Raw genomic sequence first — 24,355 nt, forward strand, 5'->3', positions numbered from 1 at the left:
TGACTGATAGCCTGAACACTACAAAGCAGGCACTGGTCTGCAGTGCAAAGGAGGGAATAAGAGATGACTTGGACATAGCCCCTCTGCTTTAGTGAGCTGTAGCACAGGTTGGGGAAGAAAGGAGTGAGAGTGCCATTCACACTCACAAGCAGTGACTGGATGAAATATTATCACCTTAGGAATGATTCTGACCCCATCTCTTTTATTCATGCTCCTTTCACTCAGGCTGCTTCTCTGGGTATGTCCATTACTGCACGTCTTCTGCTTTAGATTTGGGAAGAGTATTTTCCTCCAGCATCTTCATTCTTAATATTAGTGATTTATCACATATGGTGCACTATATTTTTACAAAGCTGTAAGATACCATGGTGATTAACACCATATGAGAACCTAAATAGAAGGGAACAGGATAACAGAAACGTCCTCCCAGCAGACACAGGGCTGTGGCTTGTTTTTAGAGACAGTATCTCAGCTGCATGATTTTACTCTGTACAGAAGAATTCTAGGAGTTCCATAACAGAAAACTGTACTGTACTTGACAATGCTGTAGAGAGAACAAAAACCCTCATGTTTAATTTCCCTCTAGCCTTTAATTAGGATTTTCAGATCAATTTGGAGAGATTGATTATTCTAACTCTTTTGATCATACAGATTTATTACTTTGATTTAAGAAGGCAGGACAAAAAAAAAAAATCTAAGAATCACAAGTATTACCCCTTGTGTTAATACATGTACAATATATATTCTGGTAGGAATTTCTGGTAGGAAAATATCCCAGCTTCACACAGCCTTGCAAGCTTGTCCTGTCAATACTGCAGTCCCCACACAAAATCTTTGCACTGAATTGACATGGTAATGAGAAACTGATCACATTTTACTCACCCACCCAAATACTGTGAAAGCCTGGAGACACTGAAGGCTGCTTCAAATGAACATATCAGTGCTGGGCACAGCACAGCCCTGCTTTCCAAACAGCTCTGTCCTCACCCACCTGGATTAGGGCTGCCACTGGGAGAGCCTTCCCCCCTGCACTACTGGATCCAAAGCACGGATTTTACTGAAGTGTGGCGGCCAGCAAAAAAGGGGGGATTGTGTCTGGGCACTGGGATAAATCAGAAAGACAGCCTGGGGGGATGCTGAAAAGTGTCAGGGTAAAACCCCTGTGGTACAAAGGTGCTGGACATGAACTTTGGCTCCTGCTGGGCTCCCATGGCAGACAGGCAGAAGTGTGAGGAAGCCAAAGATGTGGCTGCAGGCTGGGCATCCCTAGGTACTGGTAGATCCTCCAGGCCCAGGGCTGGCTGATCCTCCAGGAGTGCCAGGAGGGCTGCAAGGAGTGTGGGGAGATGAGCATGAGCAGCTCCACATGCATCTTCCCCCCGAGCAGCACAGCACAGGTTAAATTAAAAAAAATGCATCAGGGAAAAGGTTGTTTCTGTAAAACTGGTCACTGGCAGCCAGGCCCCCAGGGATGCTCTCCTTGCCTAAGGATGAAATGGGATTATGATGGTAATGTTTGCTGCACTGTAATTAAGGTGGTGTCAGGACTTTCATTAAAAAGTGTGTTTTTGTTGAGGGACTACAGCTTGGAGAAAATTTTTGCTGGAGGCTGAAATATAACATGGTTCTCAGCCAGAAAACACATGCACAACCTTTATTATATATGTAATTTAGAATCTCACTAAAGTCTTGGCTGTGAAGGCTCTGCTATTCTTTCCAAAGGGGTATGTAGCTAATTGGTTTAAAAAATTAGTTATTAAAGAAGTGAGGGACTGAATTCTGTTCTGGAACCCATGTATGTGACATGTCACCATTAATTGTTTGCAATTTGCTCTAAAAACCAAAGGCCAAATGCTGCCCTTCTTACTCAGACACACAATGTTATTGAAGTAAACAGCTGTAAACAGGATTGGGCACCTGTGCCCAGGTGCTTACCTCACTACAACCCAAGGCCTCTCCCACATTAAAACAACTCTACTGAACATGAGACCATCCCATGGTGAGGCAGAGATTATTTCCTTGCAAAACTGGCAATCTATGGCAAGCTTATTTCAAACAAACAGTATTTAAAATCCTATTATCATAGCACCCAGGATCTCAGGTAAGGAACTACCTGTGCATGAGGTGCTGTGCAAAACACAGAATAAAAACCGAATATATGACCGCACACAAACAAATCCTTTCCCCCATTTCATGGCAAGGTTTGTATTATTTCTGTTAAGTAATCTGAGTGTAACACACCACTCCTGCAAATAGCAAACACTGCTCAGACATTTATTTAACTTGCTGCATGATAAAGTCCCAACTTCACAGCAATCTATTGTCTTTCCCCAGAGGTGCACACAAAGGGGCCAGCTACTGCCCTGGGTTCTTGCTGCTGGCTCTGGGGTTTTTCCATCTATCTGCACTGTTTGCCACGCACTACTTTCAGGTACTAATTTGATTTTCCTCGAACTATTAGCATTCTATCTTTTTGGATTAAAACCCCCATGCAATTAATAGTATGCTACAAAATATTATTTCTCTGCTGCTCACCACGACATAGATAAATAAAAGAATACCAAAGTTTATAGAATTACAGTTTCATAAATGTGTAAACCAAACAGGAATTCATAAAGAATGGGACAGAAGTTCCTAACTAAGTTGTAGATACTTTATGTGACTTCACAGGGATGCTAAAAAAATACAACGTAACAAGAATTTTCATTGTTCCTTCTAAGAAAAAATCACGTAAATTGCAAGTTTAGGAAAAATTTAAGCATTTCTGAAAATGTTTAAAGACAGAACAAACTTTAATCAGTAGGTAGTTGTCTTCAGTAAATCTATTTATGCATCTAGTTATTTATCTGCCTAGTTTAGAACCCCCAGGATCATGACCTCAGTTTGGAATAACTTAATGAATTTCAGTAGAGTGCCTCAGCTACCACTTGTAAAAATAGGATGATTCAAATGCAAATAAGTGCCAACATGTGCAAAATTAACATTCCTAATAGACAAAGCTTCTCCATATAGGAAAGTATTATTAATACTACTATCAGAGGCAGGCGAGCATAATTCCTCATGTGGACAAACTCACTCTGAGCACCTTTTTTTGATTTCACCTAAATGAATTAAAGAAGTTAGACTTAATATAAAAAAGAGAAAAAAAAAAAGACAGAAGATGCCAGGATGAGTAAGTCTGCATGAGGGTTATACTACAACCACTGATTTTAAATTCACACTCTGGCGTGCACAAAAAGAACATTTTTTTATAAAGATAAAAGCCTCCACGTGTAATAACTCGATATATAGACAAGCCCTAGGGGCTTGCATCTTGAGCACTTAACATTTTTGGCCTCATCTTAATGGATAAAAAAAGGTGTGTTTCTCAGTCACATTAGCCCAGTCAAAGGAGCTTAATATGATGAAAAGGCCTTAGGGTTTGGTGAGGCTGAGGTGTAAAGGTGCGAGGGAGCACATCCATCACAGCGTGGGCACACTGCCTTCAGCACACACTGAACTGGTCAGGGGGGAGCAGGCAGGGATGGGGAACAGGCAGGGATGGAGAGCAGACAGGGATGGGGAACAGGCAGAGATGGGGAGCAGGCAGGGATGGGGAACAGGCAGAGATGGGGAGCAGGCAGGGATGGGGAACAGGCAGGGATGGGGAGCAGGCAGGGATGGGGAGCAGGCAGGGATGGGGAGCAGGCAGGGATGGAGAGCAGACAGGGATGGGGAGCAGACAGGGATGGGGAGCAGACAGGGATGGGGAGCAGACAGGGATGGGGAACAGGCAGAGATGGGGAGCAGGCAGGGATGGGGAACAGGCAGGGATGGGGAACAGGAAGGGATGGGGAACAGGCAGGGATGGGGAGCAGGCAGGGATGGGGAACAGGCAGGGATGGGGAACAGGCAGGGATGGGGAACAGGAAGGGATGGGGAACAGGCAGGGATGGGGAGCAGGAAGGGATGGGGAGCTGGTGGGGATGGGGAGCAGGCAGGGATGGAGAACAGGCAGGGATGGAGAACAGGCAGGGATGGGAAGCAGGCAGGGATGGGAAGCTTGCAGATATGGGGAGCAGGCAGGGACGGGGAGCAGGCAGGGATGGGGAGCAGGCAGGGATGGGGAACAGGCAGGGATGGGGAGCAGATAGGGATGGAGAGCAGGCAGGGATGGAGAGCAGGCAGGGATGGGGAGCAGGAAGGGATGGGGAACAGGAAGGGATGGGGAACAGGAAGGGATGGGGAGCAGGCAGGGATGGGGAACAGGCAGGGATGGGGAGTAGACAGGGATGGAGAGCAGGCAGGGATGGGGAACAGGCAGGGATGGGGAGCAGGCAGGGATGGGGAGCAGGCAGGGATGGGGAGCAGGCAGGGATGGGGAGCAGGAAGGGATGGGGAACAGGAAGGGATGGGGAACAGGAAGGGATGGGGAACAGGAAGGGATGGGGAGCTGGTGGGGATGGGAAGCCTGGCCTGTGTTAGCTGCACTTTCCTACAAACTCTGGATCTGTTTGTGTGGGGGGCAGCTGTTGTCCAACAGAAGACAGGATATTTCACAGAGGGGAGCAGGTGAGAAAACATGAACTTGAATGAAATGTTTTTTCCTCACAGACTGTGGATGCCTCCAAAGAGAGCAGTTAGATGGATTCTAGGCAAACTGGACCTCCACACTATGTGCACTGCTCCAGAGCCCCTGGTAACTGCTGGGGCCGTCTGGGGATGCTGCTCAGGATGGAGAAATGAGGCTTGTCTCCCACCATCACAGCAAAAAACATCTCCCCAAACTGCTGGACAAGTCCCTGCTGCTAAAGGAAGGGTGTGTGTGTCATACCCACTGCCCAGGCTGTGCTGCTGCCTCCAGTAAGGCAGATCCATGAGATGACAAGTAAGCAAAACTGATGAAAAGAAGAAACAAACATTTCAAGTTTAAAACTAGGCTTCCACAACACATTGGTTAGCATACGACAATTAGCATATGTAACATTTTGTAGCCCAGCCAAGCTTAGTACAAATTAACTAGAAGTCACGTATTTGTATGATGTAATCCTGATTTTGTCACTTGATTTAGGCTTTGTCTAGAACTTTTTTAAATTATCTTGGGCTTGGGTTTTTATTACTGAAAAAAGTCCAGTAATTTGGTGATTGCTGAAGGACTTGGGTGAATATAAATGCAGTTGTAAAACAAATACAAATATCATGGGCAGCTGATTTTGTTGCACTCAGCTGCCCCTGCACCTTCATCCTGAAGTTTGCTACAAGGAGAACCATATGGGATGTGCAGCAGCACCAAACTGTCCACAGTTTTCAGAGCAGCACACTGAAGTGAAGCAGATGTTGAACACAGTCAATTATCAATTTAGCACAGGGTAAGACAAAGTGGTTCAATATACAGAACATCTGAAATGTTACCATGTTGCTGATGTAGCTTAAATGCAGCCTTTGTGATAACCTGGACTTTTCTGCAATGGGACCACAAGCATAAAGAAAACAAAAATTAAACTTTTATTTGGTTTATGTAGAGTCATGAATTATCATTAAACTGGCAGAGTTCTGAATTAATGTCATAAAACAGAAAGTATCTGGATCCCATTCCTGATAGAATCCAGAATAATTTTCTTATTATGTTCCATACACCACTTTAGTTGTATAAAGGCAAAATGATATTTACATTCCAGCTGTCATTTTCCTTTAATTTTAACAAGATTATTTTCCTTAACTAGCTGATTTAAGACAATATCCTGTCTTCAACTTTTTCTGTCATGAAAGTATTTGTTATTAAGCACATTGGGAAAATTTAGAATGTTTTGAAGTTAAAACTGCTAGCACGCCTTGTTTAATCAGAACTGCAAGGGTCTCACTTACATTTCAAAAACAATTCCAAAACTATAGAAATGTTTATTTTAAGGAAGGCTAGAATGTAAAATTCTAGTTGAAAGTTTCAATGCTGCCTGCCCTTGAAAGTGAAAAAAAGCAGGTGTGTCAGCTCACCTGAGTTAGGTTACAATAAACTAGAAGATCTCTTAACATTCAGTAAAGCAGACAACCTGCTCATTCAATATTACATATTTGCTGTAAAAATGTGTGTTTTCCAGACAGCGATAATTTATAATAGGTGGTTAGTGTGGCCAAAGCATAAACGTAAAAATTTTCCTGACAGAACTGTTCAAATATCCTGAATCAACAAAGCACTCCCACACTGGATTTATGTGGGGTGACGCGTCTCAGCTCGTCCCTCTGCCTTCTCCGAGTGACAGGTAATGCCAGCAAATACGCTTTCCTACAACTCCATCTCAGCCTCAGGTTCCTGCTCACGAGTCTCTCAGTCCTACACAGTTCTTCACACCTTTGATTGCCACAGCAGTGGCCGCAGCCCTTCACAGCACCGACCTGCCCAGCTGTGTTTGGACACGTAGGGAGATAAGGCACAGCAGCAGAACTAAGTCCGTAATTCGCTCCTGTGCTAGACCACACTACACCAACACTGACTTTGTCCTGCCTCCACTCCCATTTGTATTGTGTTAGATATGCATACATATAATTAATGTATTAACAAAAACAAAATGAGAAAAAAAATCAAATTATACATTTTAGTATAAGACACACATCCCAAAGCTCAATCACTTGCAGGTGACCTAAAGGTATTAAAAAAACGTTTCCATGGGAGGGCTGGATGAACCATGCACAGACAAGTGAACCCAGTGATTTTGCCAGACGTGTTTCTGCTGTGGGATGTGGCAGCTATTCCCCACACACCAAGCAGTTGGTGTGAGCCCACGGTGGGCTCACGTGTCACAGTTCCAATCAATTTGCACATGCAGACTGGCTCTGACACATCCGAGGCTCACCCAAGCCGTGGCGCATGTGCACAGGGCCCGCTCACGCACAGCCAGTCTTCCAGGAGATGGCCATTTTTTTCAGTAGACCAGATGGCAACCTGGCAACTCCAGCAAATGCCACACCAGCGATCCCACCGTGCAGAGGCGGTGGCCTTTTCCTTCCCTCTCCCTGCCCTTTTTCTCTCTACTCCACTCAAGCCTGGGCCTGAACAGCATTAAATGTTTTCAGTTAAATTACGCTAACTTGTCTGAGTTAACAAAATTCAAAGGCACTTTCTTCTGTCAGACAACATGTAAACACATTAAGATCCCATATCTGAATCTGTATGAGCAGTATACCCACGCTGTCATTTGCAGACTTCATAATACAAACACTTAACTCAGGATGTATTTTTTTTTATTTGGCATAAATGAGTACATTTTCAGTGATAGGGCCAAGAAAGCCATACCAACAACCCAGCTGTTCTTGCATGGTTGAACAATAGGGATGGCTCTATACAATTTTATATACATGTAAGTGGAGACAAATGTGTTACTTTCTAACGTATTTTATACATTATACAAAAATGTCACAGAAGTCAAATTTAATTACTCACAAACCTAGAAAAGGAATCAACAAAGGCGTTATATTATTAAATGGTTCTGAAAAAAGAACAGGCCAGCAAAGGTCGTATTTGCCACAGCATACAATTTAATTTTGTATTCCGACGCTGACAAGTGAAAAATTGAAGAAGGAAAAGCAGTGTAAAGGTCTGGATTGCTTTGTGTTTATTTTTACTTTTAAAAAGAATAGCGACTAACATCAGCCCCTCCTTCCCTCTTTGTACCTGTGTGATACCCCAGGCCATTTTATCAACTGGGCTTCAAACAGAAACCTAAAAGCGACTGGAAACACGCTCCGTGCGGGGCTCTCGGAATGTTTACTCGCACCCTTGGGGCTATCGCTCCCCACCACGTCTGCAAGTCCGGCGAAGTTCCCGAACCCGCCCGCCAAGCGCGAGTCACCGCGCTGCTCCTCCGTCCGTGCGCCCCGTTTCGTGATTCAGCATCCGCGCCCCGAGCCGCTCCCTCCGCTCCGACCCCGGCAGGGAGGCAAGGAAGGAAGGAGGGAGGGAAAGAGGGAGGGACGGCCGGGCTGGGGCCCCGCGGGGGCGGCTCAGGGGTGCCCTTGGGGCGGTGCCCGGCGCGGGGGCCCGGGGCCGCGCTCCGCTGGAGCCGCTCCCGCCGCGGGCAGCGGAGCGCGCCGGGGCAGCGCCCGGGAGGAAAGTCCGGGGGCGCGGCCGCTTCCTCGCCCCGTGGACGGACTTGTCTCCGGCTGCGAGGCCACGGCGCTCCCCCGCCTCCCTTCGGAGCCCGAGTCCCCGCTGGCCTCCGGGACACGTTAAATCCCGTGTAATGAGGCTTAACCCCGCCCCGCAGCCGGGCGGGCAGGCAGCCAGCCAGCCGGGCCCCTGCCCGGGGAGACCCCCCCCCGCTCCGAGCGCCCGCAGCTGTTCCAGCCGGAGCTGCTGGAAAGCGGCCACGCTCCCCAGACTTTGTCTCCCTCGCACACAGCGCTGAACTCTGCTCCCTCCCTCCTTCCCATCCCCCGGGGCGCCCGCGGCTCCCCCCGCCTCCACCGCCCCGAGCCGCAGACGCGCGGCGGGGGGAAGGGGGAGCGCTCTCGCCGCCGGGCTCCAGCCGCCTCCCCGGGGGCTCCGCGGGGCTCGGGGGGAAGCGAGCGCCGCCGGGGTGGGCACCGAGCGCTGCTCCCGGAGCCGCGTCCTGCGGAGCGCAGCCCGTGTGCGGGGAGCGACGGGGCTGTCCGCCGCGGAGCGGCCGCTCGCTTCCAGAAAGGGGTTTTCCTTTTCCACGGGGGGAACAAATAAAAAGAAATAACAAGGGCGGGAAGAGGGTGGGGGAGCGCTGGGGCAGCGGACGGGGCGCGGTGCGGGGTGGGGTGCGCGGAGCGCCCCGCGGCGCCGCGTCCCGTCCGGGCCCCGCTCCGCGGTTTCCCCGCAGCCCGGCGCGGCCCCAGCCCAGCCCGTGAGGTCAGCGAGGCGGCGGATGGGTGTCTGCGCCGGGGGACGGGCGGTGGGCGGGCGGGGCAGGCGCAGTGTGGGGCCGCGGCAGGGGAGGAGGAGGAGGGCGGGCGGTCGCTGTGTCTATGTGTCGCACTGGCGGGGGGGAAGGGAGTCGGGGAGGGGGGGTTACACACCAGGGCAGCGCCGGGATCCCTTCTCCACCCCGCGGGGAGGGGGCAGGGCGCCGCCTCCTCCTCCCCCTTCCTCCTCCCCCTTTTTCACCCTTCCTCCTCCTTCTTTCCCCAAAGTTAAACTTCCTGCTCCCGGCCCGGCTGGGAAGGGGACGCGGAGCCCGGCCGGACTCAGCCCCTCGACACACACAACAGCTGGAGCTGTCAAAACTTCCTCCGCTCGGCCTCGGCCCCCGCCGCCTCCGCCGCCGCCGCCCGCTCCTCCTCCGCCCCCGGGGGCTCTGCGCGGGGGGAGGGCGCAGGGCCAGGGTACAATGAAGCGGCGGCCGCCGCAGCCGGGCAGCGCAGCAGCCGGAGCCGCCGCCAGCGCCCGGGGCCTCTGAGCGGGGGCGCCCAGCGGCGGGACCAGCCGCGTCTCTCTCGCTCGCTCTCTTCACCTCCCCCAGCCCCGACAGACCCCGCCGAGCCCGGGGAGGGTGTTATTGTGTGTGAGACCCTTCCTTCCGTCCTCTGCGCTTTCTCTTCGCCCCCCCCCTCCCCCTCCCCTCCTCCTCCTGCTCTCCCCATGCTGCTCCCCCTGCTACCTGTGCTGGTCGGCGGCGGCTGAGGCCAGCGATGCGAGGCGGAGGTGGAGGAGGCGGAGGTGAGGAGGAGAGGAGCCGCGGGAGCAGGAGGAGCATCGGGATCCCCATCACCATCCTCATCTTCATCCTCATCATCATCATCCATGTGTCTCTCTCGTCCTGCTGACTAGGATGTCAACGGAGGACAAGAGTCTGGTGGTGGCGGTGGTGGAGCCGCCTCAGCAGCAGCAGCAGCCCCCCGAGCCTGGAGCTCCCCCCTCAGCAGCAGCAGCAGCAGCCACAGACAAAAGACCTAGGGGCCGGCCTCGCAAAGATGGCGCTTCCCCTTTCCAGAGAGCCAGAAAGAAGTAAGTTCAGCGTTTGTGTGTGCGAGGCAGAGAGGGGCCGGGGCAGGCGGCCAGGCGCAGGCAGAGCTGTCAGTGGAGACTCGCTGCTCGTCGCCCCCTCCCTCTGCCTAATGCCATTTTGAGAAGGGCCCTTCTTTCTTCTCCTCCTCTCCCCTTTGCACTTTCCCCTCCTCCTCCTTTTTCACCTTTGTCTTCCTCCGCCTGCTCTCCCTTTTTCACTTTTCTTTCACCATCCCTATTCCTTTTTTCTCCTCCTTCTTGGGAGTTTCTCTTTAGCTCTTCCCCCTTCAACCTCTTCCTCCTTTTTCCCTCGCCTCTGCACCTTCCCCCTTCTTTTTGGGTCCGTTCCCTTCCAGGGCGCTCGGCTGCCTTCAGCGTCGCCTGGGTACTCCCTGTGCGCTGACGGTAGTTCCTCGTCGCTTTCCCTGGTTATGCCCCCCCCTTCCCCTCCTCTTTTTGGGGAGGAAAGCACGTTTCTCGGCGGGTGGCGGGGAGGACACCCCCGCGCACACGCAGAGTTGAGGCAGGAGTTTCTCGGCGGCGCGGGGGGAGCTGTCAGCGGCCGCCGCACGGAGGGACGCGCCGGCGGGACGGTGCCGAAGCACAACAAACAAACACACGGAGGGAGGGGGCGGAGGATGGCGGGGAGAGCCCGTTCCCAGGCGCTGGCAGCTCTCCCTTCGCCGCGGCCTCTCCCCGCCGGGGGCGCGGGTGCTCGCCCGCCCCAGCGCCCCCCCCCAGCCCCGCTGGGCGCTCCCCAGGGGCCGCCCCGCTCCCCGCAGCCCCGGGCGGGGATCCCGGCGGGCCGGGCCGGGCAGCGCTGCTCGGCGGAGGGAGCGGGGCGGCCGCGCTGCGGTGCCCGGGGTGCGGGGCCGGGCTGCGCTCGGGGAGAGGCCCCGGGGCCGCTTCCCGGGAAGCGCCGCTGCCGCGCTGGCTGCGCTCCCCGCGGGTTATTTTTGAGTAGGATGGAGCTTGCCATGGCATAGCTGATGGCAGCGGTAATAGGGCAAAGCTGGGCGGCACGTTTGGCCGAGGAACGTCAGGAGGTGACCAAAGCAGTTCCTGCGCTGTGAGGTCTTCCCGAGCCTCGGGGTTCAGAGGTTGTTCCCTTTGTTTTGGGGGACGCGCTCAGTTTGACACTGCCGTGTTTGTCCTGGAGAGGTCCTGGCGCTTCCCTGAGCGCCCATCCCGAACATCACTGCCAATTTCCGTGCCGGAATCATTTCGGTTGGAAAAGACCTTTAAGGTCAAGCCCGACCGTAGGGTCACAGTGGAAGTCCAAACCATGAAAAGGGATTCTGCTGGGCTGGACCTAAACACATGCAAAGACCATGCATCTTTATGTGCATTTGTTTTTATAAAAAATATTTTTACAAATTTATATACAAGTATCCCAGGACAGAACTATCATTAGCTTGGGATATATGATTTTTTTGTTGTTGTTGTTGTCATGGATGAAAGTTTACCTGCAAAGATTTTCATGTCACCTCTGGTTTTGGGGAAGGTGTATTGTTTACAGCTCCATCTTTTCATTATCTTATGTATTTTCCTGATAACATTTTTAATATAGCGGTCGTTGAAAGTAGTTGGCAAATGTACACGTGGGGAAGTTCTTGGGTTCATCTCCTTTATGTTTAGTTTTATATACTTTGGTTTTATTTTTAACTACAGAATCCAAACCTTGCATAGGAAACATTTGAATATTTTCTTTTAAAGGAAGTTCTTCTGAAGAAAAATGTAACTGAAATGTACCAAATGCATAAAAAAACTAAATAGTGTTATATGTGAAAATTTGCATATCTTCTTAGGCCAGTTTGAGGTTGTGTATGCAGTCCTGAAGAAAAGTGTGTGTAGAAGAGGTAATTCCTTGCCTTCAGTTAGGTTTTTGTTGTCATGGGAATGTTGTTTGCTGCATTCAGGAAGAAATAAAATAATCCTGTAAAATGTGACCTTATACTGACATAAGTGTTTGTATAAAAATTGGGAAATTAAATTAGCTGACAAAAAAATTAAAATGAATCAATACTCTTTTTGTTCACACTCTGATTGTTCCTGGCTGGCATGGTGCTCCCTGTCCTGCTGCATCTTTCTGCAAATTCTGTACTCCTGGTAAAGGATTTATGAAATAAGTCATAAATTATTTTTAAGCTAGGTTTTTATTAAAAAATATTTCTTTTCTAACCTGTGCAGCACAGGTATAGATGGGTGGTTTGTAGTTTCATCCATTTGGGGATGAAAATGGTTTTTTTAATAAGTTTTCCTGTTTATAAAACACTGATTACAACTTGCCTAGCAAATACAGAAGCAGGACAACTAAAACTATTTTCTATTTTTTCCTTCAGAGTGCTTGGTCCTGTCTTCCTTTTCACTTCTGTGCTTTCCAGTTGGATTAATGTGCCTCATGTAAACCAGATAAAAGAGCATATGTCAGACCATTTTCTATACTGTAATCACATGTCTAAATCACTATTAGCCAGTCAAATTGTTCAACTGCTTTATCCCATTATAGGAAATGTTCCACTGATTGTTCAGTCTAAGTGCAGTCTAAGTAATGATAAAATGAAGAGCACTGCATTAAACTGGAAAAGCCAGAATAGAATAATTCCTCAGCTATGGATGCCTCCATTAAACAGCAGTGCCATATTGGAATGTGCTTTAGGTTGGTACTTTACCTTCTTTGAAGGCCATGTTTTTAAGCAAATTTGATGAGTTTAAGCAGACAGATGGAAAACTGCCTTGAATCTGCTCCTGTGAGATGCCAGGGATTCTCAACTCTTCCCAGAAGTAGGCTTATGTTAAGGGAGCAGAGGGTTCTTCAGTAGGACAGTGCTTGCCCACGTGTCATTCTGTGTTTTACCTGGTTATCAGTAAAAATTCCACTGATGCTGTGGACAGAGATAAGTACAGGGAGCAGTGGAGGCTTCCTATGGGTGAAGAACTGGGGATCAATGTCATGAGTGCCTGGAGAGAGCTACAGATGGTAGAATGTAGTGCTAGAACAGCCTTTTATCATTGTTTGAAGGATGTAGCTTCATGTAGCACTGTCAGGAGAGTTAATCTTAGGTGAACAGTTCATTTTTATTATTTATATTGTAATTGTGCCCAGAGGCCAGGGCACCATAACACTACATGCAGTACAAATGCATAAGCAAAGGTTGTTCCTGCACAAACAATTTCGTAATTTAAATTTAAAGATAAGACAGCATGTAAATGTAAGAAATGTATTGGGAAAGAACAAGGGAGCTGTGAGAATGCTGTGAGCAAAAGAACATGCAGAAGTTCAAGTACCCTGGCTATCTCAGCATCGGGGAGTGATTCACAGGCATCCGACTCGGAGGATATATTTAAAGCAGGGTAGCATTGTCACCTTGAGGATTTCCAGAGATAACTGGTTCCCTGCCTGAACTGCCAGACCAACACTTCTGTTTTCTTCCCTACATTTTGACAAGGGGTATCTGTACAGAGCAGCAATTCAAATTCAAGAGGTGGAGCAAGAACAGGCCATGCAGAGCCTTGAAGTTTAGAGCAAGGAAGTTGTTCATGCCATGGTACATCAGGAAGAATACAGAGAAGTGTAATCAAAGCAGTGAACAAAGAAAATATTTTTGTAGTATTGCCTTTCTGCCTCAAAAGGTAGAAAGACTGGATTTATAAAAGTTGAAAAAAGGCAGTAAAGTTGCATTACTAAAGCTAGGACATGATGGAGAAGAAAGAAGCTTTCAGATGCATGGTTAAATGAACTACTAAGATTGTAGAGGAAAAATGGAAATAATTAGGTGCCACCTCATTATATGGCCTGAAATCTTAGGAACTTAACTCTTGCTTGGATTATACCTCAAGTTCCAGGGTAGGGACCTGAAGAATAGGAATGTGGTCAAAAAAATGTAGAGGAAGAGTTCTGTCTTAACTGTACTGTCATTGTATGAACAGCTGGTTGTTCATGAAAATGTATCAGAACATTATTGTACAGGTGCAGTAAACATTTTTGTAATCAATTTTAAGTAGCAGAGCTTTCTTAATCTCTGCAGGTTATAAGAAGCACAAACAGATGCTGCTTCTTAGCAAATTCTAGCAGCACAAGTCTCATTCATTGTGACCCTTTGTAGATCAGTGTCAAAGCTCACTTCAAAACTTTATTTTCAGCATCCATCAGATCTTGAGGTATGCTACAAGTTATTTTTGCAAACGTGTTTACTTTAAAGCAGCATATAATAATGCTTTCAAAATTGTGGAGAACATTTTGTGTTTCCTTTTTAATTACCCATGTTTTAATTTCCATAGTAGTTTTTTGTTACTATGGCCAATGTAAACTGCAGTAGGTTTTCAAAGATCATTGATTTCACGTATGGTGATAGTTTTGAGGACCCTTAAGCATAAGTGTTTTTGCCAAGAAATTATTATTTGAGAATTTTTACTAGCAATTTAGTGATGCGTTTGCATTAGGGTAGGCCAATATTTAAAGATACCTTCTCTTCATTTCAAAAGAACCTTAACATGTTGGATAGAGCTTTATAGCTCAGCTGTGTTTCTTTAGTTCATCACACACCTTCTGTGTGATACTTGTGTCTTTACTTGCCTGCCCTTTTCTCAATTCAAAATTTAACATTTGCAAATGTAAGATGTATGTTGTGTTGTAGGATAAAAATGTTCCTAAATACAAGCTCTCAGTCAGGGGAGGTCATCGGTACCTGGCAAGCTTGAGGTCTTCGGATGGACAAGCTTTATACAGCTATTGCACAGCAAAGAGTTAATGTATTAAAGCAAACACTGGCCTGTAAAAGCCACGTGTATCAAACTGTTTGGCCAAAAGCCAGAAGGCACATAGTGGAACACAGAGTGAGGAGGAGATGAGGTGTGAGGATTGAAGTTGGCTTTCAGCAGAACAGGGCTGAGCTTTATGCCATTTTCTTCAGCAGCCCATGTTCTGTGACTTCCTCTGCTGTATTTGAATTACCAAGCAATTCCCCAACTGCTTTATGTATTTTCTGCATAGGAGCCTGGCTCACAGTGCTCAGGAGGTGAATGATATCTGTATTAATCTTCAGATTTTCAGTTCTTGATAAGTATTTGTGTGATGGATTGGGTTTATCAAATTGTTTTGCCACAAAGTTGTTAAAATGTGGATTCATGTAGAGTCTTCACTTGTGTCTTATGGGTGAGTGAAGTTAAGCTGAATGCTGGAAATAGATGCACCATTTCCCCAGTTTGAAACAGACTGCACTTGCTGGGAAGGACTGTTCAAGACTTTTTTTTTGACATTTCAGTTGTTAGTTTCTCTCTGTTTGTATTTAACGATCCATTGAACTTCAGTAGCACTTGTCATGAGAGGACTTCCAAGAGCTGTCGGACAGATCAAGTCTGATGGCTGAAATCTCAACATTCTGGTCCCAAGGCGTGGCTTGCCCAGTCTCTTGGTTGCTACACTGAGCCAAACGCACCAAACATCTCTTCATCCTGTGTGCAATGACAGGGGAGACTTTTCCCTTTTATTGTTTTATTTAAAACAATAAAACAGTTCAATTTTCTTGGCTTTGCTTGTGGATTTTTTTTTTTGTTAGCATGTTAACTCCTACTAGCTTCTTGTCATTGTTCTTTCATAAGATAAGTAATTGGAAATGGACATTTCTATTCTTTGTCATAATTTCAGCTGAGAGATTGTTTTCCAAGGCAGTTGGCTTGCTGAGAATAGGTGAACTCTGCCTTTTTCAGGCTGGAATTGTTTTTTAACTCCTTGCACTCCAGCAATAATGAAGAGGTAGCAGGGTTATCTATTACCAGGAAAAATAGAATTTCTTTATCCACCACTAAGGCTCACTCCCTTATACACTATACTGTACACTAATGCTGTGAAATTAACTTTTCAAGAAATGCTGTTATAGGTCCACTAAGATGTTATTAATTGCTAAATAATGAGATGACTGACAATTCCAGGAAATATCGAAAGCTTTTCTCCTTTTTGTGTTCAACATATTTGATCACCAGTTCATACAATCTGCATGGTTCATACAGTTTGAATAAATACAGAGGAGCAAGATTTTACTGCTTTTTGGCTTGTAACTTGTATGTTTGGTAACTCATACTGAATTCTGCATTTTTTTTTCAGGTTTTTTTTTTTCCCCCCCATTGGAAGGATGGCACCAGACAGTGCTGCTCATGCCATCCCTCTGTTAGTCAAAATAAGTTTAGGCACTTGCTTCAGGAACTATGCTGTGTAAGTTCTTCTACAGCACTGGTGCTTTTGAAAGCAAGTAAGATAAAGTAGGAAAACAAACCTGGAATATTTCTTACTTAAAGAAACATAGGCTCTGAGTGTAGGGAGTGCATCAGGTGGTTATTTTCCCCAAACACCATAAATCTTAAGCTGGTTCTGGCAGTGAAAAGGAGCAGCAGCGCTGCCCTCCCTCTGCTACCAGCTGTTTGTCCTCTCCCCTGTGCTGACCCAGGCGCTTGTGGTGAGCTGCACTGGGAAACTGAGCTGGGGTAGAAGTAACCTGGCAAAGAAACGTGTTTGTGATAGCACGAGGGAGGAGGAGGAGGCCAGAGCAAGGGCCAGGCTGCTGGAGGGAGGCAGAGCTCTTGGCAGCACCGCCAGCCTGCAGCGCTCTCTGCAAAGGTACAACCTCTGCTCTCTGAAATTCGGGGGATTTTGGTTTTCAGGCTGTCTCTTTCGAGCTTTCCACACAGGAGTGAATTCAGGAGATTGAGATTTTTACAGCCTATGGTCACATAAAGCTGGTTCATTGGTTGTTTAAAAAGAAACAGTGATGTTGAGAGGGTTCTTCACAGCATATAGATAGAGGAGTGGTTCTCCTCTTCCTTGCCTCAGACACTGGCATGGATTAAATAAGGAATTTCAGTTCTTGCTTTGACCCAGAAAATTATTCTTAAATTGAGTATTTAAAGCACCCTCAAATTACAATGTGAGTAAAATATTTTATGCTAATAATAATTTCTGGTATCCTGGAAGATCCTTCCTACAAGTATATCAATATACAGGCATTATAATAAAAGCAAATGAGATCTTGCTTCTTTCAGAATATTTTTGCCTTTAGTATTTATTTGGGGCGAAGTATTTTTACTAAATCACACATGCACCCAATCCTATTGCCAGCCATTCTCATATAAATTTATAATTGCTAATTTTCAGTTCTGTATTTATCAACATTCTAATTGCTTTTCTTCAAGAAACTGCTGGAAGCACTATCAAACTAGGATGTTTCCACCCAGACTTTTTTGGCATTGGGTAGGGGGAGGGAAAAAGAGGGCTTTTGCTGTTGTACTGCATTATTACTGAAAATAAAGTCTTGCCAAAACTAGTTTTAATTAGGATCTCAAGAAAAAAAAAAATCAGCTTTAGGAAAAATGACCAGTTTTTTACTTTGCCTGTTATATATTTATATTCCTTGGGGCATGTGCACTTGAGTCACTTGTATGGAACAGTAAGATAAAAGGGATTTTTGGTAGCAAAGATGTGGTCCAAATGTGCACACTAAACATTTACTGATATCTGAGGTGGGTGATGTGAGTACTGACTGGAAGCTGTAGCTAATCCATAATGACTTCTGGAACATCCCAGTGTTCATGGAACCTGGGTGTTCCAATAATTGTGTCTTACCCTCCTGTCTGTCTGCAGTGTTCCTAGGACTCAAGAGTACAGGACAGGATAGCTACATATTGTTATTAACAAAGAGAAGAGTAATTGTCTTAAAATTTGGGAGAGTTAGTAGTAAGCCATTTCATAAACCCGGAATGTTAATTATTCAGGGTTCTTTTTCCTGAAGTGTGACGTTCAGATGCACAATGAAATTCTTTAAAATAAAAGGAATATTTACTTTTCCTGTATCAATAGAGATAAATGGAACTGTATGGCAAAAAAAGACTTCAGGGTGTCTTGCTCATCCTTCTGTATGTTGTGTATCCATTTGTGACAAATGGTTCTCTGACTTGTTTTTGAAGTATTTTGTGAAGGTAGTTCCCCTGTATCTCTAGGGAATTGGTTTCAGTAACTAATTTGGTATAGTATAAAATAAATATTCTTTACTGCTGATTAAGCCAGTTTTGTCTTACATTACAGCTAAGACTTCACAGCTGAAATGGAGAAAAATTTTTATACAAAACTTTCATTTGTCAGGTGATTGTCTCCTTTGTTCTGCACTGAGCAAGCTTAACCTCTTTAGCAACATAATATTGATTTAACTGATTTATCCTTCAAAAGATTGCTAGTCTTTATTAGGTTTCACTTGGTTAATATGAGCCACTTCTTAATTTATCAGAATGATTTTTGCTAAGATCTTGTCTTCAAAAATATTTGTAGCCCCTGCCCCACTCTACTGTGTGTGTCAATGTCCTCATGCAGGTCTTGGCAGAAGGGACTTTCTTGCAATGTCCATTCACATGGGTTGAAAAGAATTTGCAAATAAAAACCCTCTGAGTGCCGTAGTTCATTGTTGCCAGCCTCTCTTAGGACATTTTTACCAGGACTGTATTAGGGAAGATGACTGCTCATAGTTTAGAGATTACTTCTCTCTGTTTCTCAAGCATTGTGTGAAATTCTTCTAGTCCTGCTGACTTGAATTTCTCTGATTATTTAGTCTAGCAACAAAATCAATTTCTAGTATTAGCTACAATAAGTCTGTTTTATGAAGGCTGAAATACAGAAAATGGCATTTGAGTCTGTTTTGTTATCCGTTTGTTCTTTCTAAACACTGTTTGTACAGACTTTTGTGTTTCCCTTCTTACTTCTAAAATATTCCTGAAACTTTGTTTGCCTTTTATACTCCACAGTGGTAATACTGCATGCTGTGCTTTTATCTCTTCTGATTTTTATCCCTGACAGTTTATGCTGTTCCTTTATATTCATTAAAATGCCCTTGTTTCCATTCCTAATATGATTCTTTCTAGTTTCAGACCCTTATTACTGGCTGCTTTTGATGTAGCCTGTATTGTTCATATACATTTCCTATCTCTCCTCTGCTTTGGAATACTTTGCCATTGTGCACATCCCAGTACAATAACTGCCAGTTCTCCTTTAAATTGTAGTCTCAAGAGATTCTAGCAACAAGTTCAAAGAGTTTGTTGAAATTTGCTTTTCTTCTTTCAGTTAATTGAAGATAAAAATTTGCTCTCCTCTCTCTACTGCTCTCGCTTTCCCCCTTCCTTGGCACAGCGAGTGCTTCTCGTTACCACTTCCAGCCAAATCACTGTACACATTGAGATGTTTAAAATGGAGCCTGCCCTAATAGAGTGAAGTGTGAAGTAACTGCTCTTCTGGCACCCTCAACTTTGTGAAACAGTTGTCCTCAGCGTTTTCACAAACATGTTGGGCTGTTTGTTCTGATATTTTGGTTTTCTATTAGACGTATGGATGATGAAAGCCTCTTCTTACCCTCTGAGATACGTGCTCTGAAAACTTCTGTTAGCTGATTCCAAAGACTCAGCAACTTCCTCAGATTTTTCTCTCCCAGCCTTCTCAGTTCCTTTTTCCCTAGATCCCATTCGTTGCTTATGTGTTTCTTTCACCTTCAGCTTTTTTCCTTCTGTTTTTCCCCTTGTAATAAAAGCAAGTGACTATTTTTTTCTTACCATGGCCCACTGAACTGGAGGATGAGACTAGAACTTAGAAATGGGCCAGATTTCTATTTCCATTGTGAGGAAAACCTTGGAAAAGGGAATTTTGAAATAAAAATAAAAAGAACTGATCATTTCAGTTTCCTTAAATTTTTCCATTCCTGAGTGGGGCTGATTTGTGGCTGTGCTAGTGTTTTGTATGGATGAGAGGCATGGCTGGAGCCAGCAATAGTGTTCTGGCACATGAAACACTCAGCTTCTTGTCCGTGGTTGTGGAAAACCCAGCAGGGAATGTTTGGAGTTGCTGGACACTGCTGTCCCCGGCGTTGTCCCCACTGTCACATGGTTTCTCATCCAGTTCTGACCACTGCCAAGCCATTCTCAAGGCTGGCCCAAGGTTCCGTGTGGTCCACATGCTGTTCCCAGCATAGTTTGTGTGTGGCTGCTTTGTGTGGGAGTTTGGGAATTAGATAGCGTGGATGGAAGCTGTCTGGCGCTTGTCAGCCTCAAGGCCAACATCACCAACTACGTTTAATGTACTGGTGTAACCATAACTGGATTTGTTTCATTGTTTGTGTTCTTTTAAGGAGGAATTCAATCAAACTGATAGAATTCTCATCAGTTTCACTTCCAGCCTCCTGGGCAAACAGCGTGGCACAGTTAATGTTCTCTAACCCATAGGGATGTAAGTTTAGGAGGAACAGCTCACAGCAGAATTGCTCTGGAGGGAGCAGAGGAGATGGGATGTGCAAGCCATGAGGCTCTGGGAAATGCTGGCTTTCAGTGCTACTTCAGGCTTCTCACACACAATGTTTCCTGGTTCATGTTTTGAGTAATTAACCTTGCATCAGGCATCCTGGTAGAGATTTATACAAAGGAAAATGCAAAACACATTTGGCAGGAATTCTAATTTATATTTCTGCCTGTGTTGTCGAGAAACCCTTTAGGAGGGAACTGGGCCCAGAAATGGGAGGGTAACTCAAGAAATAAATGATCTGTAAGCAAAATTATTTAAATAAATAATCTCTGAGCTCTTACATGTAGCACTAAGGACTGGCTCATGTCTGACTGTGCTGTTGTCTCTTTCTTTAATGGAATGGGAGTGTATTCATTGTCTTGTGGTGTGCTGTGAGCAGCTTGGAAATACATTGATTTCAAATGTATTGGTTGGTAAAGAATAAATATGAAAACTCGGTAAACTCACATTTCATGCGCTCTCTGTGGTCTTCTCAGACAAGGATACATTGGTAGAGTAGAACAGAGGAAGTACTGTTGGTTGTGAACCTACTTTATGGACAAGCAGAAAATCCTGATCTCAAGGCCTGTTAATCAGATGCTGTCAGTGGGGGTTTTAAATTACTGATAATGTAAATAAATGTTTGTTTAAGAATATTTTTGGTTTACTTTTTTTTTTTAATTCATGCATCTCTTTTCATTTTACTTGCTTTAGTCTTGATAGATGAAAAAAAATCTGTTTTTACATTGTTAGCTTTACTATGTTATTTTAAAGGCTTTTTTAGACCAATGAAAGTTTCTTGTCTATTCTATAGTTAACGTGCTCACACTTAGAAAAAGTGAAGTCATAATTGTCTTGGACATGTTTAAACTTGTTGAGTTGAAGCTTGGGCTCTCAGCTATTCCGTATCTTCTCAGATGCACTGCTTTCCTCGTGGCTAGAATTTGGAAAAATATTGTGATAGACATTTGTTAGCTGGCTTTTATCTAAAGACTATAAATGTTCACTCAAGTTGTTGAATATTTCTGGGGTTTTCCTCTTTTTTTTTTTTTTTTCTTTTTGTCCCCTAGTTTGTAGCCTGAACTGAACTTGGAGAATTTACATGTGCATGGATGTGACCATGGCATGTGGTGTGGGAGCATATTCCATAATAGCTATTAGTAATGGGCCTTGGGGACAGGGCAGAGGCTGAGTTCTAGCTCCTGTGGTCATGCCATCTAGGTTTCTTTTTTAGTAGCATTGTGATGGTCTAGTTTCTGTCTGAGTTGTTTTCTTTCAAAACTTGAAAGGAATAATTAGATTTATTTTACTATTCTAAAGGAGCTTACTAATGAAAGGAGGAAGTGTCTTTAAATTTTTGCTAAGGTCTTTATGCTTAGTCAGAAGAATGAAATAGTTATCTCTGAAATGGAATTCAGATAGACTGGGGTCTGAACAGGGGCAATCTAATAAGAAATACTAAACAAAGGTGTTTAGGTGGGATTTAGTTTGTCTGAATATCACCTTTATGCCCTGATTGCTGTTGTCTGTACTTGACATAAGTTATTTCAAGTAGGGTCCCCCCATTGGATTTCAGCACTGTGTGTAATTACACAGCTATGTAAACAACAAATTGAACTTCAAAATACTTTTAAACCATTTTGGGAACTGACTGTGACCTGCTTTGAGCAGGAGGTTGGACTGGCTGACCTTTGAGGTCTTTGTCAACCTGAGTGAGTGAGTGATCCTACTCCATGTGCATCCCTTCTCAAGGTGAGGTCTGTTATTTATGTTGTACCCATTGCTTTTACACAGTGAATGATGTGTAATAACTTGTTTTCTAGATGGTGTTTTCCTGTACTGTTTATGGAAAGAAAATAGTTTACTCAATCTCTTTGTTTCATTGTCTGTGTTTTTTTTTCCTTTGTCACTAGATACTTGCTTTATCAATCTGTGTAATTCCACATATACTAAATAAATTATTACTTTTTTACTACATTGGGATTGTTTTTTTCAGAAATGGTGTCACCTGGCATTCCAGATTTTCTTTTTAAAAAGTACATTTAAAAGTTTATCTACTAGAAAAGTATAGGGCTATTTTGATTATGTTAAAGCAGATACGTCAGAATTTATAGTCTCATTGGATTTCCATCATGCACTGTTGAAAACAGTTTTGTGCTGCCTGTGCTAGGAGCTAACAGTGCATGTCACTAGCAATGAGTCATTTTCTGATGGCCTGGGAGTGTTTAGGTATTTCTGTTTTTCTGCCTCTTCTCATCTTGCATCTTCTTTTGAACTTGTGGTCTTTTCATCTATGCTGGGTTTTAGTCCTCTCTGTATTGATTTGCTCATCTCTTTAATTTTTTTTTGTCATAAAGAAAATTTTCATCAGGAAGTCTAGTGACAGGACAAGGGGGAATGGCTTCCAACTGTCAGGGGGCAGGTTTAGATTAGATTTTTAGGAACACTTTGCTGTGAGGGTGGTGAGCCACTGGAACAGTTTGACCAGACAAGCTGTGGCTACCCCATCCCTGGAAGTGTTTCTGGCCAGGCTGGACGGGGCTTGGAGTAATCTGGTCTATGGAAGGTGTCCCTGCTCATGGTAGAGGGGTTGGAAGTTATATTTGTCAAACCTTGCCAGTCAAAACCATGAGAAGAGACCAAATGTGATGCTTTCTTCATAGAAAGCTGTTTCAATTATCTGACTTACATTGCTGTGCAAGTTCTGTTTCTAAAAGCAAGCTTGCTATATGCGACATCTTAGATGTAATGGTTTTAAATCAAATTTATCACACTATGTTAATGTGGGTATGCAGTTAATACACAAAACGTGTTTCTTGGCTGTGTGACATGCTGCCAACCTGTCTTTGGGTCTAGATATGATCTGGCTCATGCTCACAAGAAGAGAGAGAAGGGGAGAGGAAATAGACTGTTTGGAACCTTTTTTAATTTCATTTTTTACTTTTAGAAATGGAGTCTATCTCTAGAGAATGTTGTGGTACAGGTTAGAAACTAAGAACTTCCAAACCCCTTCAGATGCAGTAGAAAAAAGGAGTCAGTTGTCTTCTGTTTAATCCTTTGGCATGAAAATTGGAATTTACAGAGAAATTATTCACAGAAGAGGGTGGTTTGAGTTGCTATGTAGCATGGAAGCATAAAGGGATGCTAGAAGGTAAAATGCCTTTACATTTCAGTAGAATTGCCAGGCTAAGGAGAAATACTGCATTTCCTTTTCTGCTGTTGTCTTTTGGTAGCTCTGTATTTAGTGCTTAATCTCAAGTTGTTACAACTATAATATTTTTAGAAAGCCATTGAATATTTTGGAAATAGCAGGTCGGCAGGAGTTAAAGAAAATGTTTAAGAAAGAGAAACACATTTTTGAGCTTCCTAATATATCTGTCTTTACATTTTAAAATCATGAAGTAACGGATCAGATGTATGACCCAGTTAGAGGAACCAAGAAATACTTCTGTTGAGGAGCCCATGACTCTTATTTGTATGTGCTTCATCTGAAATTTTGATAGAGTATGTTGGAATTGGTGACTTGTCTGTTTCTGAATTTCTCTTGGTTGCTGTGAAGAAACATTCTCTCAAAGTTAGGAATGTAAATAGGGCCTATCACAAACAGATAGGGTGTGCTTCACTCAATGTGTCTTTATTAACTCAAGAGTGGCATCCTTGAGTTTATCAGTTTGAGCTTGGAAGAAAACAGTCTACCATATGTATAGACATAAGTTTTTATCTTAATCATTAAATCTACGACTTCTGTTGCTTATTAAAAAAAAAAAAAAAAAGTCTGAGAAGAGATGACTGGTCCCATTTTTCCCATGTACGTTTTCTTGGCAGAAGCATTGGCATAAACACTTCCTGCCTTGCCATTATGGTGACACACGTTTGTGGAGATGTGTGAATCAGGGCAGGGAACTGCTGCAGACACAATTGCTTTGCCTTTTCTCAGTGTCCATCCCTGCTGCTTCTTGCTGGGTTGCCCTGTAGCAGGTTTGGTCCATGTGTCTGGTCCACAATCCAACATTCATCTGAATGGGAACAATTCCAAGGCTGGGAAGAAGAGGTGTGGGGTGGGATCAGCTTCCATTGGAACTGCTGCTGAACATATAATCCTACTGATA

General features: G+C 44.7%; 2 protein-coding genes and 1 long non-coding RNA gene across 19 annotated transcripts in view; 2 read left to right on the forward strand and 1 right to left on the reverse strand.

The window, feature by feature from the left end:
- The window catches only part of ACTR3B (actin related protein 3B), a 102,634-nt gene extending 92,560 nt beyond the window's left edge, over positions 1-10,074 (reverse strand). Inside the window, exon 1 of the mRNA XM_086865938.1 lies at positions 9,597-10,074. The gene's annotated coding sequence lies outside the window, so the exon portion shown is untranslated. The remainder of the gene's footprint in view (positions 1-9,596) is intronic.
- LOC147656011 (uncharacterized) lies at positions 2,335-5,647 on the forward strand. Its single transcript, XR_015279855.1, has 2 exons — positions 2,335-2,431; positions 4,594-5,647. It is a non-coding gene; the product is annotated as an uncharacterized LOC147656011 (long non-coding RNA).
- The window catches only part of KMT2C (lysine methyltransferase 2C), a 191,791-nt gene continuing 176,746 nt past the window's right edge, over positions 9,311-24,355 (forward strand). For 13 of the 17 annotated variants that reach the window (XM_086865599.1, XM_086865612.1, XM_086865603.1 and 10 more), the window contains exons 1-2: positions 9,319-9,655; positions 9,767-9,943. In XM_086865599.1, coding sequence (XP_086721725.1) covers positions 9,768-9,943 — 176 coding nt within the window. In that variant the 5' untranslated portion in view covers positions 9,319-9,655; position 9,767. Of the gene's footprint in view, positions 9,656-9,766; positions 9,944-24,355 lie in introns of all 17 variants that reach the window. The other 4 variants (XM_086865657.1, XM_086865666.1, XM_086865745.1 and 1 more) reach the window with 2 other exon arrangements.

This window comes from Cyanistes caeruleus, chromosome 1 (assembly GCF_971803275.1).
Source record: "Cyanistes caeruleus chromosome 1, bCyaCae1.hap1.1, whole genome shotgun sequence".
Taxonomy (NCBI): Eukaryota; Metazoa; Chordata; class Aves; order Passeriformes; family Paridae; genus Cyanistes; species Cyanistes caeruleus.